Source organism: Dipodomys merriami, unplaced genomic scaffold, assembly GCF_024711535.1.
Source record: "Dipodomys merriami isolate MVZ:Mamm:240054 unplaced genomic scaffold, mDipMer1.0.p SCAF_106, whole genome shotgun sequence".
Lineage (NCBI taxonomy): Eukaryota > Metazoa > Chordata > Mammalia > Rodentia > Heteromyidae > Dipodomys > Dipodomys merriami.
The window spans coordinates 3,938,332-3,956,303 of record NW_027202338.1 but is presented as its reverse complement, the minus strand read 5'-3'; the positions used below and the strand labels follow the sequence as shown (position 1 = coordinate 3,956,303).

Genomic DNA, 17,972 nt, shown 5'->3' with positions numbered 1-17,972 from the left:
ACGAATCCAGGCAGGTCAGGTTACACGAGGGCCTGCAGATATACCTATATGTGCAATATATAATATGTATGCAATATGTATCTGTGCAATACATATATGCAATATATGTGCAACATTTGGAGGAAAGAATGAAAAAAGTTCGATGTAAGACAGAGGCCACCAGAGGTCGCTGACGGTGCTCTCGTACCCGGCGTTCATTCCACAATTGAGTCACACGGAAAACCCACTTTGTGCTGACCTCCGATGGGGCTTGCAGCCGGCCTGCGAGCATTCTCCAGGAAAACGCAGCGCGGAACAAACCAGATGCATGTGTGACAAAGTTTCAGGAAAAATAAGGCCGGGGAAGGGGTGCAGAAACACGAGGCAGAGACTCTCAGGTTCCAGCATGGTCAGCAGAGCGGTGGAGAGACAACAGGCAGTATGTAGGGCTCAACTGTAGAGGGAAACTGAAGCACACCCAGTAGGAAGCCAAGAGTGACTCTTTTTGTTTCTTTTTGACAAGACTGGGTGAAAAGATAAGCTCCTGGGACCTGGGATGCAACTCACAGTGACAGAACACTTGCCCTTGGTTCCAGACAGCCCTGCAAGAGAGTCGTTGAAATCAATCACTCTGAATAAAGACAGAGCTGGGTGCTGGTGGCTCAGGCCTGTAAGCCTGGTACTCAGAAGGCTGAGAGGTGAGGCCAGCACTTTGAAGCCAGGAAAGCCCATGAGACTTTTATCTCCAATTAACCACCAAAAAGCAAAAAGCAGGAAGTAGAGCTGTGACTCAAGTGTACAGCGCCAGCCTTGAGCACAAAAGCTCAGAGATAGCACCCAGGCCCTGAGTTCTAATCTCAGATCCAACACACACACACACACACACACACACACACACACACACACACACACACACACACACACACAGAGTTTAGCATTCACAAGGCCCTGGGTTCCATCACCAGCAACAAAATTCGCTTCACTTCCAGAGGTCCACTGTGCATCTTGAGTGTGCAGATGGCACACCCCGGTGGCACCCTGGGTGTCCGGTGGTATCCCGGGTGGACGGTGGCACCCTGGGTAGCCCGCGCACCCACGTGGCCGCTCGTACCCGGGTGGCCGGGGGTACCCTGGAGCCCATCGCGGGCTTTGGGCGAGACACCTGCATTTCCATCTCTCGCCGCACGAGGGCAGCAGGCGCCCGGCGGATCGGCCCGCGTTGCCAGAGCCGGGAGAGGAGCGGGGGCAACTTCAGCGGAGGAAGCTGATGAAATCCTAGCCAACTTGCAGTGAGCTCATCCTGCCCGCCCGGGCGCCTCCGGAAGCCACGGGGCCGCCGGGCCTCCGCCTGGCCCGAGCGATAAAGCCCCAGTGCTGTCTACCGGGGGTGAGGGGGGGGGGAAGGAGAGCCCTTCCTTAAGTCTACCCTTGCGTGGCGGGAGAGCGGAGGGGGGCTGCTGCCCGAAGTCTAGGCGTGTGGGATGAAGTGGAGAAAAGTCTTCTAGCTGTCTCTGCAGAATGACAAGGGGAGGGGGAGATGGGGGAGAAAGGAAAGAGAGGGGATGGGGAAACTGAGGCAGGGACCGATGGGGGGGGCAGAGGCACACACAGGAGGCAGTCATGGAGAGACTGAATGGTTCTGACAGAGCAAGCTGGAAGAAACAAACGGGACATGGGGGCCGGGATGGAGACTGGAGACAGAGGATCGAGTCCCGGGCCATGGGGAGGGGAGAGTCTGGAGATGGGGGATCGACTCCCAGGTGGGACTCAGGGGAAGGCCCGGCAGGCGGGGGGGGGGGCGAGGAAGAAGGGGGGGCCTCTGGGGCGCCCCGACGGGCGGGGTGGGCGGGGTCTTGGAGCCCGTTACCAGGTTACCGCGTCACCGCAGGATTGGGAACCGCTGACTGGCGAGGCGGCGGCCAATCAGCGCGCAGCAGCGCTGTTCTCGGGCAGGAGGCCTGGAGACACCCCGCCTTCCGACCCCACCGCCCGCCCTGCGCACGCGCGGACACACAACCCGGGGACACACACACACACACACACACTGCACCGTCCACACCGAGATACCGAACGGGCACACACATGTGATCCACAACGTGTAACAATCCTGGTGCAGGTGCGTGGTGAGAACCACAAGGACACCCACACTTCACACAGCACTCCCACACCATCACACCAACGCAATCCCAGTGTCACACAATCAGACACCAACACACAATCCTACTGTCACAGTCGCACATAATCCCAATGTCACAGACACACCGTCACACCAACACACAATCCCAGTGTCACACAATCAGACACACTGTCACACCAACAATTCCAGTATCACACAATCACGGACACACAGTCACACCAACACACAATCCCAATATCACACACTCAGACACACCAGCACACAATCCCAGTGTCACACAACCATAGACACCCACACAATCACCGACACACATCATCACATTTAGACAATCGCACGTGGACGCACAACAACTTGACACACAGGGGACATTGTGACAAGTGCAGCATGCCTATTGCACGAATGCACAGTCAAGTGACACCGTTGCACCCTGCTATGCACAAAGCCCACTGTCCACACACACACACACACACACACACCAGCCCCGCCCTGGCCCCGGGAAGGGGTGCTGGGGGAGGGTGCTGTGTGTCTGTGCAGACACGTGTGTTTGTGTATACATGTGTGTGCAATCGCTGCCAGTCCTTCCGGGGGGCGGGGCCGAGCAGCAGCGCTGTTACCGGGTAAACTTCCCCGCCCCCCACCGCAGCCGTTAGTCACCCCAGGATGATGTCATCGCCTCATTCTGGAGGCTGAGTAATCCTCCGGCCCCACCCCCTCTCCCTCCCCCCCCCCCCCCCCCCGCCCAGGTACCAGGGCCCGGGCAACCGCACCTGGGCTCCACCGCCCCGCGCCCAGAGCGGGGTCTGCAGCCCCCGGTGCTCCCTGGGGCGCAGACTCGGTTACCTGGGCCTCTGGAAAGTGGCCTAGAGGTACACCTTGGGATCCCTGGAGGCTGGGGGGCTCCCAGCTTTGACCTCATGGTCGCCAACTAGTGGTGTTAAGAGTGTAGGGCTTCCAGGCCTGGAGTCCTGGGCATTTGGGGGGGGGGCGGGGTAGGGGTCTCACAGTGCCCCCCCCCAGCAGCCTAAGAGTCTGGCTGGATTTGCCATGTGTGTTGGGGGGGGGGCTTGGGGACCTTGTGGCTCTATGAGCCCAGAGTTCGGGGTCCTGGCCTAGGTTAGAGGTCGGTGCCAAGGAGAAGAGAAAATAGCTGGGGTCAGGAATCCTGCTCAGGGGCAGCTGCTGGGCCCAAAGAGGAGGAAGGTGCAGGCCTGTGCCTTGGGCGGGGTGGTGATCTTTGGATGAACTAGATAGTTCGGGGTCTGGTGACATTGTTGGGGGGGGCTGTGTTTCCCCAATATCAGGATGGTGAGGACTTGGGATACGTCTTGGGGCCTGATGCCCCCAGCCTTATTTCCCACGATCAGACATACACATCCTCCGTTCTGGGGTGGGGTGGGGGCCCTTTCGGTCCCTCACATCTTAGCCTTCAAGGGGACGGGGGACCTGGGTTCTCATCTGGTGCAGGGCCTTTAGCCTCTGTCTTCAAGAACCAGGCACCCCTAAATCCCGATGGGGCAGAATTTTCTGTCCCCTGCTGTTGATGAGGTCAGGATGCACAGGTGTCTTTCTGGGAAATGGGGTGTGTGGGGAGAAACACTTGGTGTCCAACTCTATGGTACCCCGAGTGGAGTGGGGGGGGTTGGGAGAGAGAGGCAACAGATCACCACAGGTCAGGGGCTTGGACAGGGTCAGGCCGGCTGCAAGCCAGGCTGCTCCCCGAACCCCCCCCTTCCGCCCCCCTCCCGCCTTCCTCCTCCCTCCCCTCCCGCGCGCCCAGGGCTCCCCAGATCCCCTCGCGGCGCGGCTGCGACCAATGAGCGCGCTCGCCGTCTCCGGGAGCCGGGCCGGCTCTGCCCGCCTGGCATTGGGCACGCGGTGGGCAGCGGCGGGCGGGGCCTGAGGGTCCTGGCGTCTGGTTGGGCCAGGCTTGTTGCTGGGTAACGGGGCGGCGAGTTTCTCCTGGCAACGGCGGCGGGTACCGCTCACTGGCTGGCCGGGGAGGGAGGCGGGTGCGGGCGCGGGCAGGCCCCGCGGAGCCCAGCAACAGCGCGCGCCCCCCGCCCGCCCCGCCGGGAAGCGGTAACCTTCACACGCGCACCGGCTGCCCGCTCGGACCCTGCGGACGCCCCCCCCCCCCCTGCCCTCCACCCGGACCCGGGAGACACCCCCCTCCCATCACCGACTCTCTCAGGCCGCGCCGTTGAAAAGTTAAGTCCTTCCCAACTCCTTGTCTCCAAGCGGCTACACCTTTCCTTGATGGCACACAAACCCAACCCGACAGCCTGGCCGGCGGGAGGCTGCGGTGTGACATTACTTTTTTGGAACCCACAACCCGCCCTTTCCGGGAGACCCTGTTCCACGTATATGTCACACATCCTAACCCCATAGAGCTCCACACGGTATTTTTCATCCTACGAGTCGATAGGGAAACTGAGGTAGTCAGGGAGAGACAGAGGAAGCTACCCAAGCAGGTTAGCTCCAGGATCTGTATGTTTATGTATTTTTATTTTTTATTTTGTCTGTCGTGAGGCCTGAACTCTGGGTCTGGGCGCTGTCCCTCAGCTCTTCAGCTCAAGGCTAGCGCTCTACCACTTGAGCCACAGCGCCACTTCTGGCTTTTTCTGCTTATGTGGAGCTAAGGAATCAAACTCAGGGCCTCATGCATGCATGGCAAGTGCTCTACCACTGAGTCACCTTCCCAGCCCTGGGCACTGTCCTTGAGCTGCTTTTGCTCAAGGCTAGCGCTCTACCACTTGAGCCATAGCAGCACTTCTGGCTTTTTCTGCTTATATGGCACTGAGGAATCAAATCCAGGGCTTCATGCCTGCTACACAAGCACTCTACCACTAAGCCACACTCCCATTCCCTTTGTTTTGTTTTGGTTTTGGTTTTGGGGGCTTGAACTCAGGACTGGGTGCTGTCCCTGAGCTTCTTTTGCTCAAGGCTAGCACTCTACCACTTGAGCCACAGCACTACTTTCAGCTTTTTCTGTTTATGTGGCACTGAGGAATCAAATCCAGGGCTTTATGCCTGCTAGGCAAGCACTCTACTTCTTTTTTTTTTTTTTTTTTTTGCCAGTCATGGGATCTGAGCTTTGGGCCTGGGCGCTGTCCCTCAGCTCTTCAGGTCAAGGCTAGCACTCTACCACTTGAGCCACAGCACCACTTCTGGCTTTTTCTGCTTATGTGGTGCTGAGGAATCGAACCCAGGGCCTCATGCATGCAAGGCAAGCGCTCTACCACTGAGCCACCTTCCCAGCCCCAAGCACTCTACTTCTATCTAAGTCACATTCCCAGCCCTAGCTCCAAAATCTGAAAACACTGTCCTTAGTCTATTGGAACAGAATTCACATTCAGAGCAAGGAACTGAGCCAGAGGCTCACACCTGTAATCCTAGCTACTCAGGAGGCTGAGATCTGAGGATCTTGGTTCAAAGCCAGCCCAGGCAGAAAAGTCCATGAGCCTCTCATCTCCAATGAACCACCAGAAAACCGGAAGTGGCACTGTGGCTCAAGTAATAGAGCACTTATCTTGAGCTGAAGAGCTGAGGGACAGCACTCAGACCCAAAGTGCAAGCCCCACAACAAAGAAAAAGAAAACATTCCAGCATGTCTGGCCTGGTAGTGGCTCCCACAAGAGGGAGGTACAGGCTAGCCCCTGAGCTAGCAGAGGAGAATAGCTGCCCCTCCCCCCTTCATTGCTACCAGTCTCAGAACAAGCAGTGACCACAATTAGTTATGCAAACATTTATTAGGCTTTTGGTCAGACACTGATCTCACATAATAAGTGTAAGTCACACTTTCCAAATGTCTCCAAACGACCTATAGCCAGAAATACACCCTCTGTAAACTACTATGTACTGAGTATATATAATATTTTTTTTCTTGATTTCCTCCTGATTTATCTATTCATTTGTTACTGTTAGTTTTGCCAGTACTAGGGACTTGAACTCAGGGCTTTCTTAGTTTTCTTGCTCTTGGTACTGCTACCACTTGAGCCATGCCTCCAGTGTGACTTTTTCCTGTATTTTTTTCTTCTATATGTGTATGTGTGTGCCCATACTGAGACTTAAAACTCAGGGTCTAGATGCTCATCCTTAGCTTTTTCATTCAAAGCATGTACTCTTACCACTTGACTAGCAGTCAACTTTTTGCTGGTTAATTGGAAACAAGAGTCTCAAGGACTTTCCTTCCCCAAGCTAACTTCAAACTGTGATCCTTAGATCTCAGCCTCCTGAGTGGCTAGAATTACAAGTGTGAGCCACTGGTGCCCAGATATGTTGTAGTTTTTGTTTGGTTTGTCTGGTAGCACTTGAGTTTACACTTAGAGCTGAACACTTGCTACACTTGAGCAATGCCTCCAGACAGTTCAGTTTCAGTTTTTTGTTTTTGGTGTTTTTTTTTTTTTTTTGTCAGTCATGGGGCTGGGCACTGTCCTTCAGCTCTTCAGCTCAAGGCTAGTGCTCTACCACTTGAGCCACAGTGCCTTTCCAGTTTTCTGAGTGGTTTATTGGAGACAAGAATCTCCTGGACTTTCCTTCCTGGGCTGGCTTTGAACTGTGATCCTCAAATCTCAGCCTCCTGAGTAGTTAGGATTACAGGCATAAGCCACCTGTACCTGGCTGTTTTTGGCTTTTATAGTCAAGCATCTTGCTATAAAGGCCAAGGTAGCCTTGTGTGGTCCAGACCCTCTGTGATCACTTACTTTTGTAAAATTTGTCAAGCATGCCTTCTAGAAACAATGTATTTTATTTTTGTGTGTATGCTAGTCCTGAGGCTTGAACTCACAGAGCCTGGGTGATATCCCCGTTTCTTTTGCTCAAAGCTAGCACTCTACCACTCAAGCCACAGGTCTACTTCTGGCATTTTGGTAGTTACTTGGAGATAAGAGTCTCAGGAGCTAGCTGGATACTGGTGGCTTACACCTGTAATCCTAGCTACTAAGGAAGCTGAGATCTGAGAATCACAGTTCAAAGCCAACCCAGTCAGGAAAGTCCATGAGACTCTCATTTCCAATTAACCACCTGAAAACTGGAAGTAGAGTGGTGGCTCAAAGTGGTAAAGTGCTAGCCTTGAGCAAAAGAGCTCAGGGACAGTGCCAGGCCCTGAGTTCAAGCCCTATGACTGACCCCCCCCAAAAAAAAGTCACATGGACTTTGAACCTCGACCCTCAGATCTCCCCTGGTGCCCAGCTAAGAGTACTTTACATAACTTTATCTCAGTACAGTGTAGTAAGAAGGCCCTGGAAGTGTAGCTTAGCAGTAGAGGGCTTAAATAGGTCCTGGGTTGAGCCCCAGCACCACCATGAAAAAGAAAATGCAGCTGGGTGCTGGTGGCTCACACCTGTAATCCTACTACTCAGGACACTGAGATCTGAGGATCAGGGTTCAAAGCCAGCCTGGCAGGAACCACCAGAAAACCGGAAGTGGCACTGTGGCTCAAGTGGTAGAGCGCTCACCTTGAGCTGAGGGACAGCGCCCAGGCCCAGAGTTCAAACCCCACGACCTCAAAAAAAAAGAAATAATAACTACCCTGGCACCTGTGGCTTAAGCATCTCATCATTATCCTAGCTACTTGGAATGTTGACATCTCAGGATCTGGGTTCAAAGCCAGCCCTGGAAGGAAAGTCCATGAGATTGATCTCCAATAAACCACTAAAAATCTGGAAGGGGAGTTTTGGTCTAAATGGTAGAACAACAACAAAAAGCCAAGTCAATCAAGAGGGTCTGGCCCTGAGTTACAGTGCTGGGCCCCCAGAGGTGAAGGTAGGGTCACTTTGGGTGAAAACCAAAGAGAACACCAAGTGTTCTCCAGGCAGAGTGCTGGGGGAGGGAAGGTCCTGTGTGTGGAGGGTGAGGGGGGGGGGGAGTGACAGTAAAGAAACTGCAGAGAGAAAGGGAAGGAAGAGCAGCCGCACGCTGGAATAGGGTGCGGGGTCTGCCCGGGCATGTCTGTGCCAGGTGCCCGGGGGCTTTCTCTTCTGCCCAGTCCACTGTCAGACTCGTGGTGAGTGTGGCCGGGGTGTGCCAGCTCGGGAGTGGGTCCCGCCAAGGTGCCAGCAGCCCGTGACAGGTGTGACTTTGGGGCTGCCCCGTGTGTGTGTGTGTGGGGGGGAGTGGATGGGGGAGGTCAGTGTCTGCGTGTCTGACTGGATCTGTATGTCTGAGGGTCCGGCATGGACCCTGCGGGGGCCGCGTGGGAGGGCTGCGCGCGCACCCCCACTCCCCGTCACAGGTGTCCCGTGGGGAGTGGGTCCGGCCGTGCCCCAGGGGAAGTTGTCCTTCCCGGACGGGGCGCACTTTGCAGTTGTTGGGGCTGTCTGTGAATGGGTCTGTTCACCGGTGTGGGTGTCCGTGTCACCGGCCGGCGGGGGGGGGTGTCAATCTGGGTTGTGGGACGTCAGGAGGCTGGTGTCCCGGGAGCCCAGCCTGAGCCTGGCCCATCCCGTCCCCGCGGGGCCCGGGCCGGGTCCCAGTCAGTGTGTCAGTGTGTCAGCGGGTGTCGCCAGGCCAGGCCCTGCCCCGGCCCCTCCCCGCGGCGCCCCTCCTCCCCGCCCCCCGGCCGCCCTCCGGCCCCCTCCCCGCCCGCCCCCCTCCGAGGCAGGGAAACCCCGGCGCCGGGACAGGGGGCGCGGCGCGCGTCTGCAAGCCCCGACTTGCCCGCGCGGGGGCGGGGCCGTGACGTCACGCTGTGGGCGGGGCGTGGGCCCGGGCGGGGGCGGGGGCGGGGCGGGGCGGGGCGAGAGCCGAGCGGGGGGCCCGGGATCTGCCGGGCGGCCCGAGAAGCGGAGAGAGAGCGGGAGCCACATGCGATCGGGTGCCGAGCGCCGAGCGGCCGCGGCGGCAACAGCGACACCACCCGAGTGCCCGGCGCCGACGGCCACGACGCGGCCGCGGGGAGCGAACGCAGCCACCAGCGGCGCTGCGGTCCGATCGGCGGAGGCAGCGGGAGCCACTCGGCAGCGGTCGCCGCGGCGAGCGGCACTCGGCGGGCGCGCCCTCCTGAAGGAAGCCGCCCGCCCCCCACCGCCGCCCCCCTTCGGCGTGTTCATGCCCCCGGGGTGAGTGTGCGCCCCCCTCCCCACCCCGAGCCCCACCGGGGGTGGCCGGACAGGCAGGGTGGGCTTCCTGGAGGAGGTGGCTGGAGCGCATGCTTCCGAGCTCGGGCGCCTTGCCGCCCCTCATGTGTCGCCCTAGGCCTTTACGGGGAGGTGGTGGTGGTCTCCGCTGGGTCCGCCAGGCGGGAGACCCTTCCGCGATCGGACGCCCCAGCCTGGGCGCACAGGTGCCCCAGTGGCCTGGCGGGTTTGTTTACAAACAATGGGGTGCGGGCTCGCGCGCGCCCCCTGGTGGCCAGTGCGTTCCGGGGACGAGCGGACCCCAGGTTGTCCGCGTCCCTGAAGTCCGAGTGGCGGAGGAAGGTGGGGGAGTCTGGGGTGGGAGGGGGGAGACGCGGGAGGGGGGCGGCTCCGAGGGGCGGCCACACCCAGGGCGCGCGCCCGCCGGGGGCGGCGTCGGGGGGCGGCTGGTGGGCCGCGGAGGCTGCGGCTCCCGCGGGCGGGGGCTGCGCCCCAGCAACAGCCGGTTATTGGCCCCGCGCTGGCTGGGCGGGCGGGGCGGACGCACGTGGCGGCGGGGGAGGGGCCGTGACAGCGGAGCGGGGCGTCTGGGACGGCGAGGAGCGCGCGCGCGGGGCTGTGGATCTGCAGGTGTCTCGCCTGGGTGTGTGCGTGTGTCTGGCTCCGAGTTGGCGCTGGGGTCGGCGGAGAGTCGGGGTGCCAGTCCAGAGGAATGTTGGCATTTGTGACCCGTCGGGGTGTAGGCGTGAGTGTCCCCATCTGAGCGTGGCCTCCGCGGCTGGGCTGGGATGTACCTGTGTGTGTGTGTGTGTGTGTGTGTGTGTGCGCGCGCGCGCGCTAGGAGAGTTGCCTGTGTGCTGTTTGGGGTGATGGTGTGTGGTGGTGTGTAGTTGTGCGCATGGCTGTGTGTTTACGTGTGTCTTGTGTGCACTAGTGTCTCCAGGGCTTCTGAGGGGTCTGCCTGACAACACCCCGCTGGTGGGTTTTCTTTCCAGGTGTCTGAGTAGCGGAACTGGGAACTGGGGGAGTGGGGGTGTCTGGAAGCGGTGGTGGGAAGGGGGCACCCAGGCTTCATGGGGTCTGTGCGGTGCCCCGGGGAGGGGGGTGTTGCGGGCAGCCTCCGCGTGTGTCTGTTGGTTCTGAGGGTTTGTCACTGAGATCCGATGGTGGTTCATGTGTCATGTGGCTGCGTGTGTGTAGTGTTTATGTCAGTCACGTGAGACCAGTGTTTTAGGTGTGTTGGGAGGGCTGTGTGGATTAGCGTGTGTGTGTGTGTGCGCGTGTGTGCTGACAGTTGGTGATGGTGTTTTGGGGTTGGGAGAGGAGGGTGGGCTATGTCTGCCGTTCGTTCGGTGGGGCTGGGGCGTCTGTGTATCTTTGCCTGCAAGTGTGGCAGTGCATCTGCGTCTGGTGACACACGCCTGATTGACGTGTCCTGGGGGCTGGGGTTGGTGGTGTGGAGACCCGTGTGTCTGCCTCGGGTTGGACGGTGTGCGTCCTCAGGGGTATCGTGCTTATGTTCTGGTTGTGTGTGTGTGTGTATGCGTGCACGCGCGAGCGTGCGCGTGCGTGCGTGGTGTTTCTGTGGTTGTTGTGAGGGCTGCATTCTGTGTCTCTGGGCAGACCCACAGTGGGTCAGTGTGTGAGATTCTGGATGTGAGGGGAGGAGGGGTGCGAGGTGCAGTGTGGGTTGTGTGGTCCTTGTTTTGGTGTGTGTGTGTGTGTGTGTGTGTGTGTGTGTGTGTGTGTGTGTGTGTGTGTGTGCTGAGTAGCAATTTCATGTCCCATCTCTCAGGTGTGGGGGTCAGGCTGGCCAGTTTGATGTCTGCGTTGTGTGGCGTCCACACACGCCCCGTTTACACACTACATTCCTCATTATTGGGGTCCTGTGTCTCTCCCCCACACACACCCCCCCCGTACCGCCCTGCGTTCTCCCTACTGTTGGGAAAGTTGTCCCCAGCCCCCCACATTCACTATTAGCCCAGTGAAGAGTTTGCCCTGTGGGGCTGTCCCAGCCCCCAGACGCGCAGACACACCCCCTCCTTCGGGGTCCTGGCCAGCCTGTCCCTGTGACCTCCCCTCGAGGGGTGTGTCTCATGGGGGGTTCCCCCACATGCATCGTGAGTGAACCTTGGATGTGTGCAGGGGGGGGCTACGCCTCCCCGCTGAACTCCCCGTGTCCCGCAGGCCCCCGGGAGCGCCATGGCCCGCGCACGACAGGAGGGCAGCTCTCCCGAACCTGTAGAGGGCCTGGCCCGCGACAGCCCGCGTCCCTTCCCGCTCGGCCGCCTGGTGCCCTCGGCCGTGTCCTGCGGCCTCTGCGAGCCCGGCCTGCCCGTCGCCCCCGCCGCCCCGGCCCTGCTGCCCGCCGCCTACCTCTGCGCGCCCAGCGCCCCGCCCGCCGTCACCGCCGCCCTGGGGGCGCCCCGCTGGCCTGGGGCTCCCCGCAGCCGGCCCCGAGGCCCGCGTCCAGATGGTGAGTGTCTGCCCCACACCTGGGATGGGGGTGCGCCTGGAGCCCCTAGACGCTCAAGTGGAAGGGGGGAGGGGAGGAAGGGGGTGGCCAGGCCGGGCGAGGGGCCACCTGGAGGGTGTGGCCAGTGGGGTCTTTGTGTTTCGAGAAGCAGGAAGACTGAGTGGAGGCCGGGATGAAAGGGCGGTGGGGTGGGAAGTCCCTCCTGGAATCTGACTGCCGTCCCCCAGTGTGCGGCACGGGGCCTTTTTCAGGGCCTGGGGGCGACAGCTGTGTCTCAGCTCCCCTCCCCCAATCGGGGTCCCCAGGAAGATTGCAGTGGGTTAAAGAGTGGCCAGGATTGGGGGGGGGAGGGCTAGGAGGGCCTGACGGTCACCTCTGCACTTTGAGGCGGGGTCCTGAGCCCTTCGGCCCCTATTGGTCTCGGTTCGGTGGGAGCCGGCCCACCCTGCAGCCCCCCTAGCGGAAGGCGAGGGGCAGGGGCCATTGTGCTGGGAAAGTCCCCTGGGGAGGGAGCCCGTCAGGGGAGGGAAGGGTTAAAGGTCCCCCGCCTGCCCGGCTGTTTAACCCCGTGGTGCCCGGCGGCGGCGGCGGGCAGGGCCGTCCCAGCCCCCACGTAGCCCCCCAGAACCCAGTGAGGTCCAGCCAGACGAACTTCCGAGCTCAGTTCCTGGATATGGGGTGAGGGAACCCCCCTGATTTCAGACCCACAGCTCACAGATGTGGAAACCGAGGCTGGGTTTCCACCTGAAGCAGGACCTGGGTTGACAGGAGGAGGGGGGGGACCCCCAACGCGGACCCGGGGCGTTGTGGGACGGGAAGGCCTCTCCCCGATCCCAGCCCCCACGCCATCCTCGGGGCAGCCGCCGTCCGGCCCGCGGGTCCTCAGGCCCGTGCCACATCCGGGGGTGGGGCCCCCCTGTGGTCGCACCCGGGCACGCTGGCGACCCGAGGCTTCCACTCTGGGTGGGGCCGGCGTGTGTCCCGGGGTGACCTTGCCCCGCTCCCTAGCGCCGGCCTCGGTTTCCACACGGAGAAGGCTGGGTGTAGCCCGGGTTGGGAAGGAGGGGGGCACTGGGGGGCACTGAGGTCGGCCAGGTGACCCCAGCGTCTGGGGCCGGGGGAGTCTGGGCTAGGAGGGGGTAGGGAATAACAAAGCTGCAGACACGGGGCGGGGAGCCGAGGAGAACCGCGGCGGCTGGGCCGGGTGGCCGCTGCTGACCGCGCCCCGCCGCCTCCCCCAGGCCCGCAGCCAGCTCCGTCACCGGCCGACCCGCACCTAGAGTCACCGGTGCCCAGCGCCCCGGAAGCCTTGGCGGGCGGCCCCACCCAGGCGGCCCCCGGAGTCCGAGGGGAGGAGGAGCAGTGGGCGCGCGAGATCGGGGCCCAGCTGCGGCGGATGGCGGACGACCTCAACGCGCAGTACGAGCGGCGGGTGAGTGCGGGGCGGGGCGGCGGCAGGTGGGACTTCCCGCCCCGCCAGATGTGCGGCAGCTGCTGCCCTGCGCGCGGGGTCGCGGCGGGGACAGGCAGGTGGGGGGCGGAGCGGGGCGGGGCGGGGGGGCGGGGGTGGAAGCGGTCGGAGGGCCTGAGACCGGGCCAGGCCGGAGCGTGGCCCTGGCCGCACTGCACCCCGGGCCCGCGGCCGCGGGGACTGAGGGCGGCGCTCAGCGCGGCCGCTGCTATATCCACGGCTATTTATAGCCGGTGAGTCAGCAGCGCGCCGCGCCCGCGCGGCCTCGCCCCGCCCTTCGCGCGCTCGCGCGGCGCCCGCAACGTCGGCCCACCAGCCCCGCCCCGCCCCTCCAGCGGAAGGCGGGGGGAGGGGGGAGCCGCGTCCCGCCCCGCCCTTCCTCCGCTGTGGCCCCGCCCCTCTTCCGCCGTGGCCTCGCCTCTCCCTCTGTGGCCCCACCCCTCCCCGCCGTGGCCACGCCCATCCGGATGAGGCCCCGCCCCAGCCTGGGCTGCGCAGTGTCCCTAATCCGCGCCCCGCAAAGGCTCCAGGCTCGGCTCCCTCTGATCATCACACCTGCTTTGTTTGCTTATTAACAAAATAAATAAAGCAAAAACTGCTGAACCCTCCTGAGCCCGGCCGGAGCCAACCCCGACCTCGCACTCATTCCCCGTTCCCGGCAGTTGCTGGCGGCTACGTGTGGCCCTGGGTTGGCCGGCTGCACCCTGTCCGGCGGGGCCAGGGCTCCTGTCCCTCCCCCCCCCCCCCCCCCCCCCGGCGACGTGGGTCCCTGTAGAGGCAACACGTGTCTCTCTTTGCCTTTATGATGCTCAACGTAGATTTTTTAAAAATATGTATAATTTTACCGTCCCCCCCTTTCATTTCAGTACCGCTCATGGCGGGGTGTGCTCAAGAGTTGCATCCCCAGGATAAATATCTGGGGGCTCTGTGCCCTTCCTGCTTGTTTTATGCAACCTCGCAGTGTCCCACAACACAGACAGTAACAGTTGTTCTTGTCTGAGCAGCCCAAAGTCCCCTTTGCCACCTTCTCCTGGCCAGTCTATAGAAAGTGTGCAGAGAGGGCAGTAGTCTGAAGCTGGTAGCCCTGGGTAACTGTAGGCCCAGTACTTGAGGGCTCTTCATACTTTTTAGGTTTTTTTTTTTTTTTGCTTCCTTTCTCCTTATGTAGTCTAGTCTGGCTTTGAACTTGAGATCTTCCTGCCTTTGCTTCCCAAGTACAGGGATTACAGGTGTGCCCTACCGTGACTGGTTCTTTGTACATTTTAAAATATTGCCTTTAATTTTCCTGAAGGAAGAGACCAACACTGTGGAAACAGTTCTAGAAGTTATCCCATGTCATTTTCCCACCAGGGAGTGAACAGAGGTTTCCCTGCACCAAACCCAGCTTTGTCCCCAGAACACTTCCATAGCAATCTTTCCCCAATTGTCCTCCTTCCAGATTGTTCTAGAATCACTGTGGCCTCCCTGCTGCCTTTACTGCCCCAGCAGCCAGGAAGGACTGTGAGCCAGCCAGTCCCTCTGCCCTCCCTCCTGGTCTCTTGTCCTAGGAGGGGCAGGCTTGCCTGGATAGAAAACCAGAACCTGATTAGGGTAGGTCTGGGCCCTTTGAGCTAAGCTTCCAGTCTTACCCTTCACCCGTTACCCACGTTTATGTGTGTTGCCTACCAGTGCTGGGGCTTGAACTCAGGTCCTGGGGACTGTCTTTTAGCTTTTTCACTCAAGGCTGGTGCTCTACCACAGCTCCACTTCCAGTTTTTTGTTTTTGTGGTTAGTTGGAGATAAGAGTCTTATTGACTTTCCTGCCCCGGCTGGCTTCAAATCCTGATCCTCCGATTTCAGCCTCTTGAGTAGCTGGGATTGCAGGTATGAGCCATTTAGACACTCACTTTTTTTTTTCTCTCTCTTTCCCTAGAGACAAGAAGAGCAGCAGCGACACCGCCCGTCTCCTTGGAGGGTCCTGTACAATATCATCATGGGACTTCTGCCCTTACCCAGGGGCCCGGGAGCCCCACAGATGGAGCCCAATTAGGCCCCTGCACCCACTCTGTGGACGTTGGAGACTTGGGGGGCAGGACCCCCCCACCTCCTGATGCCCTGGCCAGCACGGGGGACCTTTTCTGCTCCGTGTAGCAACCTGCCTGTCCAAAGGGCGGACAGGGCGGCCACTGCAGCCGCGGCCAGCCTGGGTTCGCTGACGGAGGTGTGGACTTCAGAGCCCGGGCCAGAAGCTGGGAAGGAGGGCAGCCGGGACCTCAGCATGTGGAGGCGGCGGTGACCCAGGGGTGGGGACCGAGCCGCCCGCCTCTGCCGCCCACCATCTCAGGAAAGGCTGCTGGTGCTGGCTGCCTGTTCCAGCTGCAAGGGGAGGACACTGGGGGAGGGGGTCTCCCCTGTGAGCCTTTACTTTGGGTCTGGCCTCAGGCCCCTGGTGCTTCCCCCCTTCCTCATGGGGAGGGGGCCTGTGAAGAGCAAATGAGCCAAACGTGACCACTAGCCTCCAGAGAATGGGGTGCTTCGGATGGCCCCCCCTCATCCCCAGCCATCTTCCCTGAGCCGCCGGTGGGCAGTGGGCATGCCTGCCTCACCTTCATCTGGGGGTGGCCAGGAGGGGCCCAGACTGTGAATCCTGCGTTCTGCCGCCACCCCCATCCCCGTCAACCCATCGCATAGGTTTAGAGAGAGCACGTATGATCACTGGCGTTCATTGGGGGGGGGTGGGAGAGATTTTTGGTGGAAGCCGGCCCAGCCTTAGCCACCTCCCCCCAGGGTCAAGTCTTGTGGGGGGTGTGTGGGGGGGGAATGGCGAAAGCTGGGGTCCGGGAGGGAGGGAGGGAGTCTCAGAAGAGGGCGGAGTCTGGGAGCGGGGAGGGGTGGCCTAGCCTTGTAAAATACTGTACATGCGCTGCTGTAGATACGGAATGAATTTTCTGTACATGTTTGGTTAAATTTTTTTTGTACATGATTTTTGTATGTTTCCTTTTCAATAAAACCAGATTGGAACAGTGGATACTCTTTTTGCTCGCCTTCTCCTACACACACACACACACACACACACACACACACTTTTGTGCATGCACCCAGCCTCTAGCATCTCTGCTCAAGTTGCTGTTTTAGTCCCTTTTACCCCAAGAGGATTTGTATGCACTAAGTAAATGCATAGGTCTAAGAAGCCCACTGCATCAAGCACTGGATGCATTAGACTTGAGATATAACCTGGTCATTGCCAGGGGAGAGGGAAATATCTGGCCTGGTAGAGGACAGACTACCTAGTTGCATCTAGGATCAGGACAAAGGCACCTACAGTTGCCCTAAAACCCTGCATCCAACCCACAGGAGTCTCATGCTGACTTACTGTTACATTAGGAAGGGAGATTGCCCAGAGCTGATAGCTTACATTTGTGAGGCTGAGATCTGAGGATCACAGTTCAAAGCCAGCTTGGGCAGGGAAGTCTGTGACTCATCTCCAATTAACCACCAGAAAGCAGTGGCGCTGTGGCTCAAAGTGGTAGAGTGCTACCCTTGAGCAGAAGAGCTTAGGGACAATGCCAAAACACTGAGTTCAAGCCCCATGACCAACAAAAAAAAATGCTGGGGGTGTGGCTCAGTAGTAGAGGGCCTGCTTGGCAGAGTTCAAAATCCAGTATTGTCAAAAAAAAAGGGGGGCCAGGCGCTGGTGGCTCACGCCTGTAATCCTAGCTACTCAGGAGGCTGAGATCTGAGGATCATGGTTCAAAGCCAGCCCGGGCAGGAGAGACCATGAGACTCCTATCTCCAATAAACCACTAGAAAACCGGAAGTGGCGCTGTAGCTCAAGTGGTAGAACACTCGCCTTGAGCTGAAGAGCTGAGGGACAAGCGCCCAGGCCCAGAGTTCAAGCCCCACGGACGACCAAAAAAAAAAAAGGGGGGGGGGAAGGGCGGCTGGGAAAGTGGCTCAGTGGTAGAGTGATTGCCTTGCATGTATGAGACCCTGGGTTCGATTCCTCAGCACCACATAACCAGAAAAAGCTGGAAGTGGCGCTATAACTCAAGTGGTAGAGCGAAGCTGGGCACCGCTGGCTTACGCCTGTAATCCTAGTACTCAGGAGGCTGAGATCTGACGATCACGGTTCAAAGTCAGCCTGGGCAGGAAAGCCCATGAGACTCTTTTATCTCCAAAAAACCACTAGAAAACCAGAAGTGGCCCTGTGGCTCAACCAGTACAACGCTCATCTTGAGCTGAAGAGTGCAGGGACAGTGCCCGAGCCCAGAGTTCAAACCCCATGACCGACCAAAAAAAAAAAAAAAGTGCTAGAGCAACAGTCTTGAGCTGAAGAGCCGAGGGACAGTGTCCTGGCCCACAGTTAAGGCCCCACCACTGACCAAAAAAAAAAAAAAAAAAAAAAAAAGAACAAATCTTCCTCATTGGGAATAGAATTATTGTATATGATTAAAAGTGAAAAAAAGAAGCTGGGTGTTGGTGGTTCACTGATCCTAGCTACTCAGTAGGCTGAGATCTGAGGATCATAGTTGAAAGCCAGCCAGCCTGAGCAGGAGAGTCCTGTTAAGATTCTTTATCTCCAATTAACTATACCAGAAAACCAGGAGTGGAGCTAGGGCTCAAAATGGTAGAGCACTAGCCTTGAGCAAAAGAACTAAGGGACAGCATCCAGGCCTAGTTCAAACCCCATAACAGGGGCTGGGAAGGTGGCTCAGTGGTAGAGCGCTTGCCTTGCATGCCAGAGGCCCTGGGTTCGATTCCTCAGCACCACATACACAAAAAGAAAAAAGCCGGAAGTGGCGCTGTGGCTCAAGTGGTAGAGCGCTAGCCTTGAGCTGAAGAGCTGAGGGACAG

At 59.4% G+C, this 17,972-nt stretch overlaps 1 protein-coding gene across 2 annotated transcripts; it reads left to right on the top strand.

Annotated features, from left to right (window-relative positions):
* The first annotated feature begins 8,880 nt into the window (after window positions 1-8,880).
* On the top strand, window positions 8,881-16,146 carry LOC138811983 (bcl-2-binding component 3). Of its 2 annotated transcripts, none has more exons than XM_069999942.1 (4): window positions 8,881-9,174; window positions 11,380-11,668; window positions 12,910-13,100; window positions 15,052-16,146. In XM_069999942.1, the coding sequence occupies exons 2-4, from the start codon at window positions 11,395-11,397 to the stop codon at window positions 15,166-15,168; spliced, it is 582 nt and encodes a 193-aa protein (XP_069856043.1). In that variant the 5' UTR covers window positions 8,881-9,174; window positions 11,380-11,394; the 3' UTR covers window positions 15,169-16,146. The 2 variants fall into 2 exon arrangements, with proteins under 2 accessions (XP_069856043.1, XP_069856033.1); XM_069999932.1 differs by lacking the exon at window positions 8,881-9,174 and adding an exon at window positions 9,794-9,937.
* Window positions 16,147-17,972: the final 1,826 nt, after the last annotated feature.

Coding starts and splice junctions, on each gene's coding strand:
- LOC138811983 (XM_069999932.1), top strand. CDS start 9,905: ATGTTGGCATTTGTGACCCGTCGGGGTGTAGGC. Junction 9,938..11,379: donor TGACCCGTCGGGGTGTAGGC/GTGAGTGTCCCC, acceptor CGTGTCCCGCAG/GCCCCCGGGAGCGCCATGGC. Junction 13,101..15,051: donor ACGCGCAGTACGAGCGGCGG/GTGAGTGCGGGG, acceptor CTCTTTCCCTAG/AGACAAGAAGAGCAGCAGCG.